At 58.5% G+C, this 18,522-nt stretch overlaps 1 protein-coding gene across 1 annotated transcript in view; it reads left to right on the top strand.

Annotated features, from left to right (window-relative positions):
* The first annotated feature begins 404 nt into the window (after positions 1 to 404).
* Positions 405 to 18,522, top strand: part of ITPK1 (inositol-tetrakisphosphate 1-kinase) — an 83,958-nt gene continuing 65,840 nt past the window's right edge. The window contains exon 1 of the mRNA XM_004584326.2: positions 405 to 619. Within this exon, the coding sequence (XP_004584383.1) occupies positions 525 to 619 (95 nt within the window). The 5' untranslated portion in view covers positions 405 to 524. The remainder of the gene's footprint in view (positions 620 to 18,522) is intronic.

Below are 18,522 nucleotides of genomic sequence, written 5' to 3' on the forward strand. Positions count from 1 at the left end.
CCCGGCGGGCTACCGGGGTCCCGGCCGGGGCGCCGTGTGCACAGGCGGCGGGCGGGCGGGCTGCGCGCGAGGCCAGGGCCTAGCGGGGCGCGCGGCTGCCCCCGTGCACCCCGTACCCCGGGCCCGAGCGCGTCCGGGGGCACGCCGCGGGGGCGGACGGGCGGGCTGCGGGCGAGACCGGGGCCTAGCGGGGCGCGCGGCGGGCTCCCCCGCATCCCGTACCCCGGGCCCGAGCCCATCCAGGGCGCGCCGCGGGGGCGGGCGGGGCAGCGCGGTGGGCCGCGGCCCAGGGCGCGGCGAGGCCTGGGGCGCCCCGCTCTGAGCGCCGCCCCCGGGGCCGGCCGCCCGCCGCGCCCCGCCCCGGCCCGCCCCTCCCGGCAGGACTGCGCGCCCCGAGCGCGTTCCGCGTCTCCGCCGCCGCCGCCGGGAGGAGGTTCCCGCACGCTCCGGCGCGCGCCGCCCGCCAGCCCTCGGCCTGTGGGGCGATTTCCTCTGGCCCAAGGCTCCGTCCGCGCCTGGGGAAGATGCAGACCTTTCTGAAAGGGAAGCGAGTGGGCTACTGGCTGAGCGAGAAGAAAATCAAGAAGCTCAATTTCCAGGCCTTCGCCGAGCTCTGCAGGTGAGGAGGGACGCGCGGCTTCGGCTGCCGGGGTCCTCCCAGCCCCGGACCGAGTCCGGCGCAGCCCCACAGCGCCGGCTGGGGAGGCTGGGGCGAAACGGGAAGAAGGGGGTACGCGGAGCGGGGGTGTAGGGCCACGGGATCCGGGCGCCTGCGCCAGGGGTGGGGTGGGGGCGCCGAGGCCGGTGCGGACGATGTGGCACCGACCGGGACGCTCAGGTGTACCAGGGAGCCCGGCCGGGGACGGCCTCCCTCCCAACTGCCCAGGACGCAGCGGGGAGGTGGGGAGGGCCCTGGGGAAACGGGGGAGTTCCCTGGCTGTCCCGCGAGGGCTGGAACGGGAGTGGGGGCCGCCTTGGAGCCCCCTGCTCTTTAGCACAGAGGTGCACCAGCGTGTGTGGACTGCTGACTACGGGCCCCCGCGTGGGCGCCGCTCCGGGACCTGTCAGTGCCATCCTCGCCGTGAACCCAGCTGGAGCGAGTAGCAGGACATGGCATGTCCGTGGTGATTTGCTGTCTCATTAGCGCCTCACAGCAGCCTTGCAGACCAGCCAGGGTGGCGACTGTGGGCATGTGTCTGAGAAGGGGCACCCACCCGCAGAGGGGTGGGTGCTTGAGCTACAGAGTGGGGCGAAATCCCACAGGCAGGGAGTGGCAGGGGCCCAGCAGCTGCCGGAGACTTGCCTGTGGCAGTCCCAGCTCTGCACGGGGCTGTTCCGGTGCTCCAGCATGCTGGGCTGTGTGTGATGGATCCATCACGTTCTTCGTCCATCGCAGGAGCGCATGGACTTGGGTCGGGTGTGTCTTGCCTGGCCAAACAGCTGGGACTCTGCCTGTCCAAGAAGCTGCGTCGGTTGAATGGTGGGGCTCCGTGAAAGCTGAGGGCAGCCGGCTCCCAAAACCCTCCTCCCTCAAACTCCTGGTGGGGATCTTTTGTTAGAGCTGATTTTTGAAAATCTGCCCCACTTGCCTTTTTTGTCCCTCAAGTCCCCGGGCGTGTTGAGAACAGAAGAGAACTGCTGGCTTTCCTTAGGCCCTGAGGCCTGGGTGGGCGCGTGGCAGGACTAAGTGGCTCCGTGGCTGGCCAGGCACCTCTGTACTCCTGGTGGCCCTCCTGTCCCCCGTGTTCTGTGAAGGCCCCCAGCCGCAGGGGGCAGGGCTTGTGTGAGAAAGCTCCTAGCTCTGCAGCTGGAGCTGGAGGTAGCCACCTTCTCCCAGGCTAGCTTCGGTGGTGTGTACGTTGCAGCCCTGGGAGCTCACGAGGAAACCAGTAGGAATGAGCAACAGAGCTTTACAAACAGGTCTGCTTGCACACGGTCCTTGCAGAGACCCTGTGTGTGGCCAGGGACGCCTTGGTGGCTGAAGGCGTTGGAAGAAGGAAGCCCTTCAGCAGCTTCTGGAAGCCTAGCTCAGATGGGAGGCCCTGGGGCTCCCCCTGCAGTCGGATGAGGCTTTGGGAGCCCCAGGAAGCACCTTGTCTCCTGGGTGCTGATGGCAGCCGGCATCTCTGTGTTCGGTCAGAGCTCCAGGCTTGCCGCTGGGTTGGGGTGAACTCAGCAACCAGGAGGCTGCAGCAGAGCAGCCTGGGCGGGGACCCAGGGTCAAGTCCTCATGCAGGACTGGCTGCCTGCTTGCCCTTCACGGGACCAGCCCCATCTTTAATAGGGTGGAGCGTTTTGGGGCAGGCACTGGCGTCCTCTGGCCTGGAGGCCGCCGGCAGTGGGGTGTATTCATTTACCTGAAAGGGATTTTGTGTCCAGCTTTGTTGCCTGCCTTTGTCCAGAGTATTCATTTCTAGGAGGAGGCTGAGAACATCTGGGCCACCCCGGGACCCCCATAAACTCACCTTGTGTTTCCCTGGGGGAAGCTCTAGATGTTTTGTCAATCCAGCTGAAGAAGGAAAAGAAAACACCAAAAAGAGTTCTGTTTCTTCTTTATGACTTTCAGGGCACTGCCCCCTGGCGGCCACATTTCCCTGCTGGCCGCAGGATGACCCGAGCCTCCGCCCTGGGCTCTGGCCGGGGTCTGGTCTGGCCTCAGCAATGCTGAGGACGCTGTCGTGTTGCTGGTGGTTTCAGCCCAGGCACGCTGCACTCCTGTGTTGCAGGATGATGAACTATCTGTGAATCTCCTGGAGACAAAGTCCAGACATGTGTGAGCCCCACGGGACTATGCTCCGGTGCCACGGGTGACCTGGAAGGTCTGGACTCATTGTTTAGTGGAGTGTCAGGCCTCGCAGGAATTCTGTCTCCAGGCAGGCCAGGACACTGAGTGTTATAGATGGGGGACGGGCACCAGCGGGCAGGCTCCAAGCTTTCTCCTTGGGCTCCTCCAGGTGGTGAGAGGGGCAGTTTCTTGGCAAGGCCAGTGCTGGCCCTCTTATGCCTGGGGCAGTGCATCCATGGCACCCCTGGGTGGTGGCAGCCATGACCTGGGCAGCACCCTCTCTGCCTTTGGGGATTGCCCTTTCTTCGGCCACCCCTGGCGGGATGGGCCCAGCCGACAGGTAGTGTTGCGTGGTCCTCCCGCTGTGGTCCCCGCCCTGCAGGGCTGCCTCCAGCCCTGCCCTCACCTGTGAGCCACCTGGCAGCTCCCCTACACCTTCTCTCAAGGGCCTGCAAGGCGCTTCAGAGGTGGAGAAATGAAGCTATTTGTTGGAAATAGTGGGTGATTTTTCAGCATTTTTTTTCTAAGACGTATTTATTTTTATTGGAAAGGCAGAATTTCAGACAGTTGAGAGATATTTCCTATCAGCTGGTCCATTCCCCAAATGGCTGCAATGGCCAGACCTGACCCCATCTGAAGCCAAGGAGCCAGGAGCTAGGACCTTCCTCCAGGTCTCCCACATGGGTCCCAAGGACTTGAGCCATCCTCTGCTGCTTTCCCAGGTCATAAGCAGGGAGGTGGATGCAGAGTGGAATAGCAGGGACTTGACTTGATGCCCATATGGAGCGCTGGAGCTTCGGGGACGTAGCCTCCTATGCCACGGTGCTGGCCTGCTGGCCGTCACTTGTTTTCTGAGCTTTCCCTCCTGCTCTGTTGAACCGCTGGCTAGCCCGGGTTCCCTTCACTCACACTGTCTGCAACTCTCCTCCTCCCCTCTGCTACTCCTCTCCTCCCTCCTCCCCTGCCCCCCTCTATCCTCTGCTCCTCTCCTCTCCTCCCCTACCCCCTTTTCTTCGTTCCTCTTCCTCTCACCCCTCCTTCCCCTCCCCTCTCCTCTCCTCTCCACTGTTCCTGCAGCTGCACTTGGTGTTGCGGGAGGCAGTGACTGGCGCGCATGGCTTCCTAGGGCTGTGCACTGTCGGTGTTTTTACTATAACCTGCACTGGTTAGCGCTCCCAGCAGCCAAGGATGATGCATTGGGGAAATAGGCTCAGTGAGGGTTTCACCCTTAAGAACCCTGGGGGCCGGCTGGACCAGCCCAACTTGAAGGATGCGAGCTCTGGCTACGGTGCCTGACCAGGTTGTTGGTGCCTTTTTCCCCTGGTTCCAGGAGGGGTCTCTGGGCTCACATCTACCAGGTACTTTCCAGGGCATGGGGGGAGCTTGGGGTCAGCTGTTACCAGCCCTGGAGGTCGGCTAGGGAGAGTAGAGGTGCACTCACCCTTGTCCTGGAGAGGGCCGATTTGGAGGTCCCCTTTGCCAGGACGATTTGGTGTTCCCGGTCTGCGATTCTGTCAAGAGGTGTATATGTGTGTGTGGGAGGTTCCCTTTGCAGCTCGAAGGATAATGGTGGACATCTCTGTGTGGGTATGGTTGCCTGCCTGTGCCCCCATCTCAGCCTGTGGAGGTGGAGCAGGCCCCCATGATGTCCTCCCAGGTGACAGGTGCACACTGGGGCATCTGCAGCCTAGCCCTGCTACTCACGCTGCACCTGTTGGGATGCTGACATGGGCCTGGGGCTCAGGAGCAGCTGCACACGCCTGCTGTCCCACCTGGCTGCTCTATGTGAGCCCCTCATCTGTACTACAAGGGGAACAGTGGTGCACAGCCAGCTGCTGAGAGCATCCCTGAGTGGACATGCGCCCCTGTGGTCCAGGGGTGAGCCTGCTCGGTGATGTATTGTTGGCTTTGGAACAGTTTGGGAATGACCTTGCAAGTCCTGCAGTGACTGCCCCATCAATCATCAGCATCCTTCGGGTCTGAAACTCGTGTCAGTGGGGACAGTTGGTGGGGGCCTGCTCTGCCTAGTCACACCATCCACTCCGGGAGGCAGGGGTACTGTGCTTACCTGTTTCCTTGGCGGGGAAGCTGTGGGGACGTTACATGTGGGTGAGGGATGTTTCCATTCCCTTTCTGTTTGGAGATTACGGCGTTTCCTCAAAGTGCCTGGATCCTGCGGTCACCCCTTGATGGGCGCTGCGATCGGCTGACATTGGTTTTCAGTTTCGTTTTGGATATTTCTTTTCTTTTTTTTTACTTAAAGGTTTATTTATTTTATTACAAAGTCAGATATACAGAGAGGAGGAGAGACAGAGGAAGATCTTCCCTCCGATGATTCACCCCCCAAGTGAGCCGCAACGGCCAGTGCTGCGCCGATCCGAAGCCGGGAACCTGGAACCTCCTCTAGGTCTCCCACGCGGGTGCAGGGTCCCAATGCATTGGGCCGTCCTCGACTGCTTTCCCAGGCCACAAGCAGGGAGCTAGATGGGAAGTGTAGCTGCCGGGATTAGAACCGGTGCCCATATGGGATCCTGGTGCATTCAAGGCGAGGACTTTAGCTGCTAGGCCACCACGCCGGGCCCTCGTTTTGGATATTTCACACCTGTGGATGTGGAACTGGACTTCAGAGGCCATCATGCAAAGTCGTCCGTTTCCGTCTCATGGTGAGTCCCAGCCGCTGTGGGGCAGCAGGCGTCTCCGTGGGCGCCTGCACGCCCCGGGCATGGGCAGGTGCAGGGCTGTCCCCGCACCCACTGCTGTGTTCCACCCACGGCCCGCAGCAGTGTCTGTGAGGAATTCTGTGTGGCTGCTTCTCTTGGAAAGTGTTTTTAAAGAAAGATTTATTGGAAAGGCAGTTACAGAAAGAGAGAGAGGGAGAAGCAGAGATGGAGACTTTACGTCCACTGGTTCATTCCCCAAATGGCCTGGTTTGGGCCACACGCAAGCCAGGAACCAGGAGGTTCTTCCTCATCTCCCAGGGGTCGACAGGGACCCAAGCACTTGAACCATCTTCTGCTACTTTCCCGGGTGCATTAGCAAGGAACTGGATCAGAAATGGAGCAACTGGAACATGACCAGCTCCCATGCAGGATGTCAGCACCGCAGGTGGCAGCTTTACCTGCTGAGCCTCATCGCCAGCCCCTTGAGTTTCCTTTCTCAGTGCTGGCTTCCTCCTGCCCTGTAAGAGTGGAGTGTGTTTCTTCCCCTTGGGATTGGCTTCTGCTGGTGTAGCCAGTGCATGCCCTGCCCCTTTGCTGGGGTGCGTGTTGCTAGGTGAGTGAGTGCTGGGGTCAAAGGGCATGGCATTTTACTTGTTCGTACCAGTTCTGAAGCTGCTTCTGGACAGCTAATGCCAGGTTCTGCTGGTCACCCGCCCGCTGCCAGGGCAGTCTGTAGGCAAGCACAGGCTGTCAAGGGTCCTCTGGACTTGTAGGGTGGCAAACAGAAGGTGAGCCCCACTGCATCAGGAAGCACCAGGCGGAGCGGAGGACTCCTGCATGTTAGGTGGTACGCTGGTTCATTCTCCTACCTGGGTTAGCAGCTTGGAGACGTTGGCTAAAAACACTGGAGGACAGTAGCCCAGCACTGGGGCGTGGATGAGGCTTCTCTTCCCACTCATGTTCTTGCCTGCTCCTTTTTAAGCAAATCCTCTGTGCACTGCCTTCCTGGGTTGGCAGAGTTCCTCCCCAGACACCTGCCCTGTCCTGCATGGTAGGGGCCCGCCCAGGCTGCTCCCGCCACATTGGCCGCTGGAGAGGCACCCTGGGTGTGGGTGGCCTTGCCCTGAGGAGAGTGTGGGGCTTTTGAGAGGGGCCCCATGGTGAAGGTGAGGCAGTAGAGTGCACTGTGCTGCTCCAAGACCAGTACTGCCTTCCCACTTGCAACAGTGTGGGCACCTGTGGTGCCAACACCATCCCCATGGGACTGCGTGACTGTGGGGCCTTTGTCTGGCTTGCCCCTATTGTCTCCCCAGTAGGGTCTCCTCTCCAAGCTGGCTTTGGGGGCCTCTAGGGGTGCCAGGCTGAGGGTGGGACAACCCTGGAATGCTCCCCATTCACACGCTTATAGGGTTCTGCAGGTGGCTGTGGACTCTGCCCCCCCCCCCCCCCGTTGACTGCTCCCCTTTTAGACTCTCCTGGGCCCAGCCTCTTTGGAGGTGCACAGCTCCACCTTCCACGGTGGCTGGGACCCAGGCAGGACCAGGTGACCACCCACTGCTGGCCTGGCCCTCTTCTGTTCTTTCACTTCCCTGCCTTACTTGTTGACGCTGTTTTTGTTGGTGCGTTTTGTTGTACTTTTTTTTGTTTTTGGTACCAAGGTGGCAGCTACAGTAGGTTCATGTGATGGGTTGGTGAACTGCCTGGTGCTTTTGGAAACTTTTTTTTTTTTTGGAAAGGCAGATTTACAAAGAGAAGGAGAGACAGGGGAAATCTTACATCCTCTGGTTCACTCCCGAAAAGGCCACGGTGTCTGGAGCTGAGCTGATACAAAACCAGGAGCTTCTCATGGGTCTCCCATGCGGGTGCAGGGTCCCAAGGCTTTGGGCCGTCCTCCACTGCTTTCCCAGGCCACAAGCAGGAGGCTGGATGGGAAGTGGAGGGACTGGGATCCCAGTTACGGCAGATAGAGGATTAGCCAGATGGGCCGTCATGCTGGTTCCTGTAGCTTATCCAAGGCCCCTTGTGACTCGGGTCACTGGGTCAGTCAGGGTTTGCTGAAGAGGGAGTGATGTGGGTCCTTGTCATCGCTGGCTCCTTTTTCACTCAGCAGATCTCTGGGCTGGATGTGTCCTTGCCCTCGGGTACCTGTGGCAGGTGCCGGTGGAACTGGCATGCAGGTGATGGGAGTGGATCTAGGGGCGAGCTGCAGCAGAGCAGACCATGGCCACCTGGGCACTCTGTGTTCAGAGAAGGCCTCTGAGGAGGGGACAGCTGGGGCAAGGCCTCAGAGCCTTCCCCAGGGTAGCTGGGTTGCTTCCGGCGTGTGCCCTGTGCTCTGTCCAGCAATGATGTGCTACAGTGACTGACCTCCCACTTGGAGGTCTGTAGCCATGCTCTGGCAGTCTGAGGCATGAGTCCCTTTGGCCTGGAAGTTGGCAACTCTGGGCTGTGGGATAGGGTGCCTGGGTCCTGGGTCAGCTGACCTTCCCCAAAGCCCCAGTTAGGCCTCTGGTGGCTGAGCCAGGTGAATGTGCCTCTGGCTGTCATTTCTGTCCCTCTAAGTCAGTGTTGGGCCACATTTGCCCAACACAGGTGACTCTTGGGGACCTGGTAAGGATTCAAGGTCTTTGAGCCCACCCTGCCTATGAGACATGGGCTTGCCAATTCTCTGGCACTACAGGCATGGGGACACACTGGGGTTCTGGGACAGAATGCTTCAGATGAGCAGGGGCTAAAGTGCGCTGCTGGAGGCCAGGGATCCAGGCCACCTTCCCCAGGGCTCATGCTGGGTACTCCAGTCCTGTTACAACCACCTGACCACCCCTATTGTTGTAGCCCCATCATGTGGGAGAGAGGCAGGGCAGTTGCTCCAGGCTGCCCGCCCAGCTCTGCCAGCTGCTGCCCAGTGTTGACGATGCCTGTAGCTGCCGGTCTGTCCTGGGGTGTGCTGACTGGTGGATTCTGGAGCTGTTTGCGTGTGTCTGACATTCCTGGGGACCGGCCAGGCCAGATGTGACACTGATTACCCAGCCTGGGGTAGGAGAGGTGATGACATAGCCGGGAGGTGTTTGCTTCTGTGGTTTACACGGCAAACCTGAGTGCGTGGTTAAGGTCTGTGTGTGGCCTGGGGTCACTGGGGACCCGTGGCTTTGGGCTTTTGGGGTGGCCTGGCTGTGTTGCTCTTCCGTGCTCTCGGCGTCTGTAAGTGGCCACAGCAGTTCTCAGGATAGTGGGATCCTGCCCTGGGCTGGGCGCCACGGTCGATCAGAAGCCTGCAGCTTGGGCAGGGACTAGGGGGCCTGGGTACTGCTTGGCGTGAGTGGCAGAGCTGGGACTGTTGGCTCTTGGTGCTCTGCTGTTGGATGCTTCTGTTTTGAATTAGCGTTGCGTGGTACTTGGCTGGGATCAGAGAAAAACCCAAGGGTTCCTTTTTAAAAGAAATTGAATGTTTATTTTCAGGTACTTGAAAGGCAGTGTGACAGATAGATTGTGAGGCTGAGAAGAAATAGAGGGAAATTTTTCATCTACTGGTTTACTCCCCAAATGCCTGCAACAGCCAGGCCTGGGCCAAGCCAAAGCCAGGAACCTGGGACTCAGTCTGGGCTCCCACGTGGGTGGCAGGTGGCCAAGTACTCGAACCATTGTCCACTGCCTCCCAGGTTGCATTGGCAGGAAGCTGGATCAGAAGCGGAGCAGTCAGAATGCAAACTTGCACATCGATATGCGGTGTGGACGTCGGCCACAACATGGGTCCCCAGAGGATCCTTTCTCTATGTGCAGTTGTTGGACCCGGAGGGGTGATAGGTGGTGGAGAATGACAGTGAACTTGAACTTGGCATATTAGACTTACTAGCTGGCTGCAGATAACCGAGCCAGTGCTGCTGGCTCCCCAAGCCTCTACTCCTCTGTTGGGACAGTGGGCGTGGTACACCCAGCCTAGGCCTAGGGCAGCCAGTACCTTGTAAATTACAGGGTTCCACTCTCCCCAGTGCCACCTCCTCCTACCATCCCCAGCCTGGGTTCCTCAGCCCTGTGTGTTTTTAGGGGTAGAGGAGACCTTGTCTGCCAGGACCAGTGAGCAGCTCGCTGCTTCCCAGGAGGGTGGGGGCGGGGTGGCGAGCTGGGGCACAGAGAGGCCGGGCCTGTGGCAGTTTTACTTTCGCTTCTGCCTCACACCCTACTTCTACCCAACAGTGGAACTTCTGGTCCTCACCCTGGACCATTTGACCCGGGGCAGACTCCGGGGCCTCCTCCAGTCCCTGGGATGGAGCAGGGCAGGCCCTGTGCACTCCTTCACACACTCATGCTGTGTGCCCTTCTGACTGGCCACTCTTGGGTTCCGGTCACTGCAGGGTTCCCTCGAGCCCCGGGCTATCATGAATGAATCCTTTGAGGGCTGTGGTCCAGCCACCAGGCAGGGCAGGCTTTGATGTGAACCTGGCATTGCCCCCATTAAATCTTATTCTCTGCAACATGTTCTGGAAGTCCTGATAGCATTTACGGAGTCCTTGAGGAGAGGCAGAGCTGTGGGCTTTTTGTTCAGGTCCTGGTGTGGGCAGGCCCGGGCAGCAGCGCTGGCACCAGGGTCCTGTGAGAAGGAGGTACCACTCCCTATGGAATCGGCCTTGACCTGGGTGTGGCTGAGCTGAGCTTGTACCAGCAGATTGGCATGCAGGCACCCTTACTACCCTGCACCTGAGCTTTCAACCTTTGTCTGTAAACCATGGGGTGACCCTTCCTGTGAGGAAGGTGGAGCAGGCAGGGAATTCTGTTTCCCAAGGGCGGGCTGTTCTGAGACCGGGGTCTGCCCTGTGCTGCCTGATAAACTGCACACACACACACACACACACACACACAACTCATTGATCTGTAGTTTTACTCCCCAAATGCCCACTGGGCCAGGCCGAAGCCAGGAGCCAGTCCAGGTCTTCATGGAGGTGGGAGTGCCCAGACACTTAAGCTGGTACCTGCTGCCTCCCAGGGTGCTAAAACAAGAATTGGGGTTGGAAGCAGAGGAGCTGGGATGTGAATAGATACAGGCATCCCAAGCAACGCCTCACTTGCTGTGCCAAGTGCCTGCCCCTGCGGCTGCTACAGGCACAGCTTGGCCCTGGAAAATACCAGCACCTCCGGTCTGTGGCTGATGCGGTGCTGAGCGCAGCTCCCTATCGTCGCCGTGCACGGACTTGGGCTCAGGGAGGCTGCATGCTCGTCCCTCCTCAGATTGGGATTGGAAATGAAGGTGGAGGCCGGCCCCCTTGGGTCTCAGGTCTTCTCCAGCCACCCACCCTCAGCACCCCTTAGCTGCTGACCCTTCTTTCCCCTCGTCAGATTCAATCGGATGCATCGCTCACCTAGAGTATCAGGAAATTTGGGCACTGACTCAGCCGATCCCACTGGGGCCGGGAGACCGACCCTACGTAGCTGCCTATGCTGTATGGGCTGAGCCTGGGCTGCCTGGGGTGTGAAGTACTCTCTGTCCACGTTGCTGCAGCCTGATTCCCAGGCTCCCGGCAGGGTGGGGAGGTGTGTGGGGGGGATCCTGCTGTGCTGTGTTCCTGCTGTGAAATGCTGTGAGCCTATGAGGCCAAGGCTGTGTGGCCCACTGCGCTGTTCATCCTGTCAGCCTCCTCACTGCATGTCACCATGGGGCCCTGGCACTTGGCTGATGTCAGGTATTTCCAGAGACCCCACAAAGCTAGGAGGCACTTGGGGATGCTCTCACTGGTCATAGAGTGGGGGATGCCCGTGATGGAACCTCTGGACCAGGAGCAGGTACTTGTGACTTTGAGTTAGGGTCATGTGGCTTAGCCCCTTTGAGCCTTTCTGCTGTGTATCTTACATGGGGGGTTATCATCCCAGCTGGCAATATTGGGCTGCATATGGCATCTCAAGGCCTGGGCGAGGTTATAGCATGATGGCTCAGTGGCTAAATCCTCATCTTGCAAGTGCTGGGATCCCTTATGGAAACCAGTTTGTGTCCCATCCAGCTCCCTGCTTATGGCCTGGGAAAGCAGAAGAAGATGGTTTGCAGCTTTGGGACCCCGTAGCCGTGTGGGAAACCTGGAGGAAGCTCCTGGCTCCTGGCTTCCGATCGGCTCAGCTCTGGCTGTTGCAGCCACTTGGGAAGTGAACCAGTGGAAGGAAAATCTTTCTCTCTGCCTCTCCTCTCTGTAAATCTACCTTTCCAATAAAAATAAACTAAATTAAAAATCTTATTATTTATTTTTATTGGAAAGGCAGATCAGATTTATGGAGAGAAGGAGAAACAGAGAGAAAGATCTTGTATCTGCTGGTTCACTCCCCAGATGGCCTGGCTGCTGGTTTGGATCCTTCATTATTCCCTTCTGGAACCAGTGAGCAAGTGAGCCCCTTTGCCCTGGCCAGGAAGTACCTGTGCTTGTATTCCTGCTTTTTCCAGGCTGTGATCCCCAGGGCATTAGATGCAGGGGGTAAGTGATGGGCTGCTGCCATGGCCCTCACCTGGTGCCAGGGAGGCTCTTGTTGGGCCCTTTAGAGCTGTCTGCGAGAGCAAGTAGCCCTGAGGCCTGGTGCCGAGGCTCTGGGAGGCCAGCCTGGGACCCGGCACTTCCTCTTTAGCTGGTATATCTGCAATTTGGCCCAGACTGTTGGATGGGTGTACCGAAAGCTGGAGAAGGAACCCCAAGTCTGCTGCTGGAATGCGGGTGGCCAGGTCGTGGTGGTTTAGCAGCTGGGCAAATGCTCTGGGGGCCAGGCGGCTCTCAAAGGGAGAAACCTGGCATTGGAAGCCCTATACAGGGAACACCCTGGTTAGCAGGGAATATTGCACATGGCCAATAGTCCAACCAAGTGGAGGGCACACAGCCCCAGACCCCATGGAGGGCACACAGCCCCAGACCCCATAGGCAGCTGCTTGCCACCTTCTGTGTGTTCTCTGACATGTGCCATGTTTGACACACTCAGTAGCTTGCCTGTGCCCAGTGCTGTATCAGTTAACAGTGCACACAGAAGATTCTGGATCTGCCCCTGCTTTGAACTCCTGGGAGTTAATCAGGGCTTGCATCTTCGCCTGCTGTCTTGCAATCCCAGAAATCAGAGCCCCCCCCTGCCCCCCAGGAATCTCTTCTGTGGGTTCCCCTCTCCCAAGTCCTACTAGGTCCTGACTGCATTGACAGACCCTGTGCCCTGGGAAGCTTCTGTAGTGTGCAGGTGCAGGGTCAAAGTGTGGGCAGGTGTGGCTTCCCAGCTTGCAGAGGCTGCAAGGGACCCCTCACCCTCATGGCCTTCTAGACACTAATCACTTCCCAAAGGCTCTGCCTCCCAATGTCACCTCAGAGGGGCTTAGAGCTTCAACCTTGGACTTTTTTAGGGGGACGGGGGTGGTGGAGACAAGCACATTCAGGTCACAGAGACCTTTGCGACGATGCTGGAGGGTTGTGGTGCTGGAAGATGCCTTTCCCCAGGACTAGGAGGGTCTCCCGCGCATGCAGGTTCCTCTAGCTTCTGCCCTATGTGTGTGTGGCCCCTGCACAGGTGTCTGGAGAACAGGCCTTCAGATGTGCTGGCCTGGGTCCACCATTTGTCTTCGGGACCCAGCCTGGTACGTGGGAAATGACAGGGCAGGTGCAGGGCCGTTTGTGAGATGGGTGTGGGCAGCACTCAGTTGTGTGGTTCGGGGGTTTGGAGGGGATGGGGACACATAGGCAGAGGTGGCTTGTGACACGTAAGGGGCCGTCTGGTTGTTATTTACCTTCTTGCCTGAGTTTGCTTTTTCCAGCCAAAGATGCATTCTAGAGCTGCTGCTTGTCTCTGCTCTCAAAACTGGCCCAAGGGAGGGCTGCTGGTCCCAGCCTTCAGACTGTGGCCTTGGTGGGTGCCCTTCACCCCTTCTTTCCTTCACTCTAGGTCCTGGGCTGAAGCGCGAGGGCCTGCTGGGGGCTGACCAGGGTCCTCCCCATGACCAGGCAAGTCTGGATTTGCATAGCAGCTCCTGCAGCATCCAGCAGGCAGCGTCCCTTCCCACCACCTTTGCTGCTCGCCGACCCAGCCAGCCCCTCACGCGAGCCCGCATCACCCCCAGCTGCATTTCCTTTCTGTGTGTTCTCTTCCCTTTTTGGGCCTGTGGGTCTTGCAGAGCTGAATTCGGCTCCGCTGCAGCTTCTGCTGTCTGCCTGCTGCGGGGAGCATGGTCACCTCAGCCAAGTCCCATGCTTGGATTTTAAGCAGTAAAACGAGGCTCTGTCAAAGCCCATTGTTAACTCCTGGCTGCTCTTGTTTTATTCTCCGCCCCCACATTGCCTATACTTTGAGACAGATCTCAGAAGTAGAATTTCATAGGTAAAAACTGCAGTATGATTCTTAAAAGATTAAAAAAAAAAATGCAGCTGTATCTTCACACCTGGATGTAAAATGTACTGGAGAGTGGTTGTTTTGATTTCTGCAGAATGCATGTCTTCGATATCCACGCTACGATTTATGATGTTGCAATCCCAGTGCTGCTGGAAGGAGCTCCTGTTTGCTTGTTGCTGTTGATGCTGCTGCCCAGACCCCTTTGGGAATGAAGAGGTCTTCCTTCCCTCTCTGATTCCGTCACATGGAAGGCAGGGTTTTTATCAGTTTATGTTGTGTAAGGTGTCGCCCTGAAACACGGCAGCTTTGGGTAGCCACCATTCGTGGAGCCTGTCGACCTATGGGTTGGCAGTTGAAGCCAGGCTTGGCTGTGTGTTTCTGGCCTTGGCTGGCCTCCCTTATGTGTCTGCTTAGCTGCTGTCCAGTAATCGGGCCTTGGCCTCTGGTGACCTGGGACAGCAGGGCTGGCCCAGCCGTGAGTCTCATCCTGCAGCAGGTTGCTCGAGCTGCTTTCTGGCGGGAAGTCAGGGGTCCTGGGAACAGTGGGCATTGTCTGGGTGCCCAGTTTCTCCTCTGTGCCTTCTTGGCCAAAACAAGATGATAATACAGCCTGTTCCATTTCCAAGGAAGAAAAATAAGTCCCCTCCCCCATGGGAACATCAAAGTCATTGCAGAGGGCAGAGACACAGTGGGGAATCAAGCATCGGAAACCCCGTGGCTAAAGGCGTGACAGCCAGTGGCGGCCCGTGGGCTCTCTCCTATTAGTGGCTGGCAGGTGCCCAGCTGGTGCTAGGCTGGGCTTGCAGAGGGTTGTCTGGCCCTCTGTGTGCTCATTCTTGAAGGGGCCTGACAGCCAGCGAGCATCAATCCATCATTCAGAGAGCTGCCTAGGAGCCCCATGTGGCCCAGCCTGAGCTGGGTGCTCCTGGTACTCAGCAAGGAGACTGGGCTGTGAGCTTTGCTCTCAGTCTAGGGCTGGCACTGCATTGCTCATGTGGCAGTTCCCATGATGAGCTGGACGAGGAAGATGGTAGAATATAGGAGCCCCAAGTTCAAGAACATTCTCACGTGGTGAGCCAGTGGGATCTACAGAGGGGAGATGAGAGTCTCCCTGGCTGGAATTAATTGCTGCTCATCGTGGCATTCCGGATTGGTCCCAGGCCCACAGTACCCTGCTGCAGGTCTGCCACGTGTCTCTTAGTGTCCCTGCATACTGGCCAGGTGGGGAGTGGAGCTGAGCAGTGGTCAAGATGGACAAAACCCTGAGAGCACAAGGGAATTAGCCAGAGAGAGGCTGGGGCCAGAGTATGTGTGTGGCAGGACCAGCAGCAAGTGCAAAGGAACAAAGGGCCTGGCAGGGAGTGAGGCCTGCAAGGAGGAGGGCAGTGGAGGGGCAGGCGGGGCCAGATCATGATTATTTTTTAACTTGAAAGGCAGAAAGATACAGGCAGGGATCTCCCACCCACTGGTTCACTTCCCAAATGGCAGCATTTGGGGGCTGGGTCAGGCTGAAACCAGGAGCCAGGAACTCAGTCTGGGTCTCCCATGTGGGTGGCAGGAGGCCACGTCGTTAAGTCATCACCTGCCACCTGCCAGGGTGTATAACAGCTGAAGGTTGGCATTGAGAGCAGAGCCAGGGCTTGAACCCAGGCCCTCTGAGGGTGATGGGAGCATCCCTGGTGGGATCTTAAATGCTTCCTCAGATGCTAGTCCCTGGGGCTGGAGTCTCCAGGACTTTGTGGGCCGTGACATGAGGGGGAGTGCAGGAGCTCCCGTCCCATATGTTATCCCCACACTGACAGCATGTGTGTTAGTGTGCCTGCGGGAGCATCCAGCTGGGCCCTGCCCATGTGTCTCATCCAGCCTGCGTGTCTTCCGTGCAGGCAAAAGTCCTGCCCCCAGCACTCTGGGCCCCGCTCAGCCACCTGAGGGGTCTGTGCTTCAGAGTGGGTGATTTCTCTTGGGCTGCAGGGTTGGCTTGCTCTGCGGGCAGCTCATGCTTTGGCATCCCTGCCATCATGTATGGTGGGCACACATGATGCTGCCCAGATCTCATCAGCAGTGGCCACAGGTACCGCAGACTCCCTGTTCCTGGTCCTGGACCAAGGGCAGAGAGTCCCGATACTTGGGGGTGGGTGGGTGTGGACCTGCACTGGGGACGCAGCTTTTCTTCCACCATGGGGGCTCAGTCAAGGGGTGAGACCCATGGAGCTGGTGAGGGGTTTGGTGAGTCTTGATGTCCAGGAAGATCATAGGGGGTCACGTACACAAAGCCCCATGGTGGCCTCTTTGAGGGCAGACAAGTGTGGGTTTAAGGTAGTTCAGGCAGCAAATGAGCACCTGTAAGGTGCGATGATGTGAACTCGGGACATGGAGGGCGGTGGGCAGTGGGCAGCTGCAGGAAGATGCTGGAAGTCAGGATAAGGAGAAGGAACCTGTAACCCTATGCTTGGTGGATTGCGTGTGGAGCCAAGCGGCACCTTCCAGATTTGGATCCTGGCTGCCTTGCTGAGAAGTGCAGGGCCTTGAAAGGTCTCCGACATGGCCAAGCTTCAGCTGGGGATGGCGCTGTTGCCCCTCACAGGCTGGTGCAGGGGCAGGACATGGTCCTTGGGTGGGACTCAATACAGGGCAGGCACTGCACCCTGGGGACGTGAGGGCCGTGTCGATGGAGCTGGAGGGCGATATGTGTCTGGTGGTACCCACTGCTCTGGGTGATGCCTCTCAGGTCAGCCAGGGGACATTGCTTTGCCTCCCCCGAGGGCAGGGAGAAGATGGGGAGACCCTGGTGTCTGTAGGCAGAGGTGTGTCTGCAGTGAAGACACTAGAAACCCCTGAGGGATGGCCGAGAGAGAGAGAGGTCCGCCAGGGTTGTCTGAGGGTGCAGTGTTGTCTGGAGCCTGACCTGGAATCCCCTAATTCCTTCCAGGAGGATTTGGGGAGTTGATCACCCCCCCAAGGGCAACTGGAGGCCTTGAACAGTGTGCACACAGGATAGTGGGGTGGCTGTGCCTCCAGCTCTGTGCCTGTGCTGGGGACCCAATCCCAGGCCACCCTCTTACAATGTGGGTGGTGTCCACTCCCATGGAACCACAAGCTCCTGGCTCTCATTTGGTGAGTGAGCATGCTGAGCCCCTGGTACGTAGCTGTGGGCGGTGCCCAGAGCAGAACCCCGTGCTGTCTGGCCAGCATCATAGGGCCACAAGCATGCAGAAGACCAGAGTCAGGGAGGAAGAGCCATGGCAGGAAGGGCCAGCTGCCGTCAACTTGATGGGACCAGACACTTCTTTGGGGCACGATGGCTCCCGTGGTTGATGGTGCCTTGGGTGGCTCCGCCCTGCGGGAGAGTGGTGACTTCATGATGGGGACAGCTTGCTGGGCCTCCTGGGAGTTCTTGAGGCAGGGACACTGGGTCAGCACCACCCCCTGGAGTCTCCTTGGCGCCTGGAGCTTGAGCAGGACTGGGCAGTGAGGCCATGGTAGAGGGGGTCCCTGCGGGATCTGGGTGGATGTCTGGTCCGCCTACTTGGCATCAGCCAGGACCACATCACTGCAGCTTGGCAGGGCTTCTCTGTAGCTCTGTGTGCCAGCTGTGCCCAGCATGTGCCCCTAGTTCACCCCCCGGGCACTGTCTGGTATCCTGTGACGATGGTGAAAAGTGGGCAGCCTGGCTTGCTGTCTTTCTTCCACATGTGCACGCTGGGCCCTGGTGACAGCTTGCTTGCGGGTGGGCCACTGGTTTCCTGCTTAGGACCTCGGTCTGGGGTTTGGAGGCCCAGTTCTTTGTTGGTGATCCTGAACCCGTCTCTGCATGTCTCTCTGAACTTCAGTTTTCTCATCTTTGAAATGGCACCATGCTAGCTCTTCTGCAGGTGCCTGGAGGACCGGGCTATTCGTGTGGCCCTCTCCTGTGTAGGGCTGCATTCTAGTGTTTATGCCAGCTGTCGCTCAGTCCCCCCAGCAGTGCCATGAGTCACTCCTGCGATTGTGTACACCGTACAGATGAGGAAACACGAGGCTTGGGCCGCCGTTCCTGGGCCTTAGAGGAGAAGGCAGACTATGAGGGAATTGGTCCTGGCTGCTTTTGGCATTTAGGTCTGCACATGAAGGACTTGAAGTTGAGAGAGAAGAGAGAAGAAAGTTGGGCAGGACCCTCAGCCAGAGAGGCAGGAGGTGGACCGAGTCTGTTCCCGGTACTCTGAGCTGTGCCTTCCTGGGGCGGCCGGAAGCTTGCTCCTGGAGCCGTCTGGCACTGGCGCCTTTGTTGGCTGCGTAGTTGCTGTGTGCCTGTAGGGGTTGGCGGAGCTGGGCTAACAGTAAAGCATTCTTGAGGCTGATGCTGTAATCATACTGCGAGGAACACTTGAAATTACATCTGCATTTGGAGGCTGATTGCCGGGAATGCTCGTACTCCGTCAGCCATCAGCTGGCATAGGGAGGCTGGGGAGGATGGGGTGGGGTCCCTGGGCATTCTCTCCCTGCATTTTTGTCCAATCCACAACGAGCTGCCTGCCTGGGAGAAGCGGAGAGGAGGAATGGAGGAGGAATCTAGCCCCTGGCGGGGCTTTAGGAGCCATGGTGGCATCTGTTTCTGAGATAGGAGATGCAGTTTGCTGTCCACAGGAATATCTGGGACTCTTGGGCCCACGCACTGGGAGGTGGAGATATGGTGTATCTGAGAAGGGGGCCGGGGTCAGGCCTAGGACCCCAGGCTATAGATGGGAAGCTGGACAGAGCTTTGGTGTG

The sequence above is a fragment of the Ochotona princeps genome, chromosome 26 (assembly GCF_030435755.1).
Source record: "Ochotona princeps isolate mOchPri1 chromosome 26, mOchPri1.hap1, whole genome shotgun sequence".
Lineage (NCBI taxonomy): Eukaryota > Metazoa > Chordata > Mammalia > Lagomorpha > Ochotonidae > Ochotona > Ochotona princeps.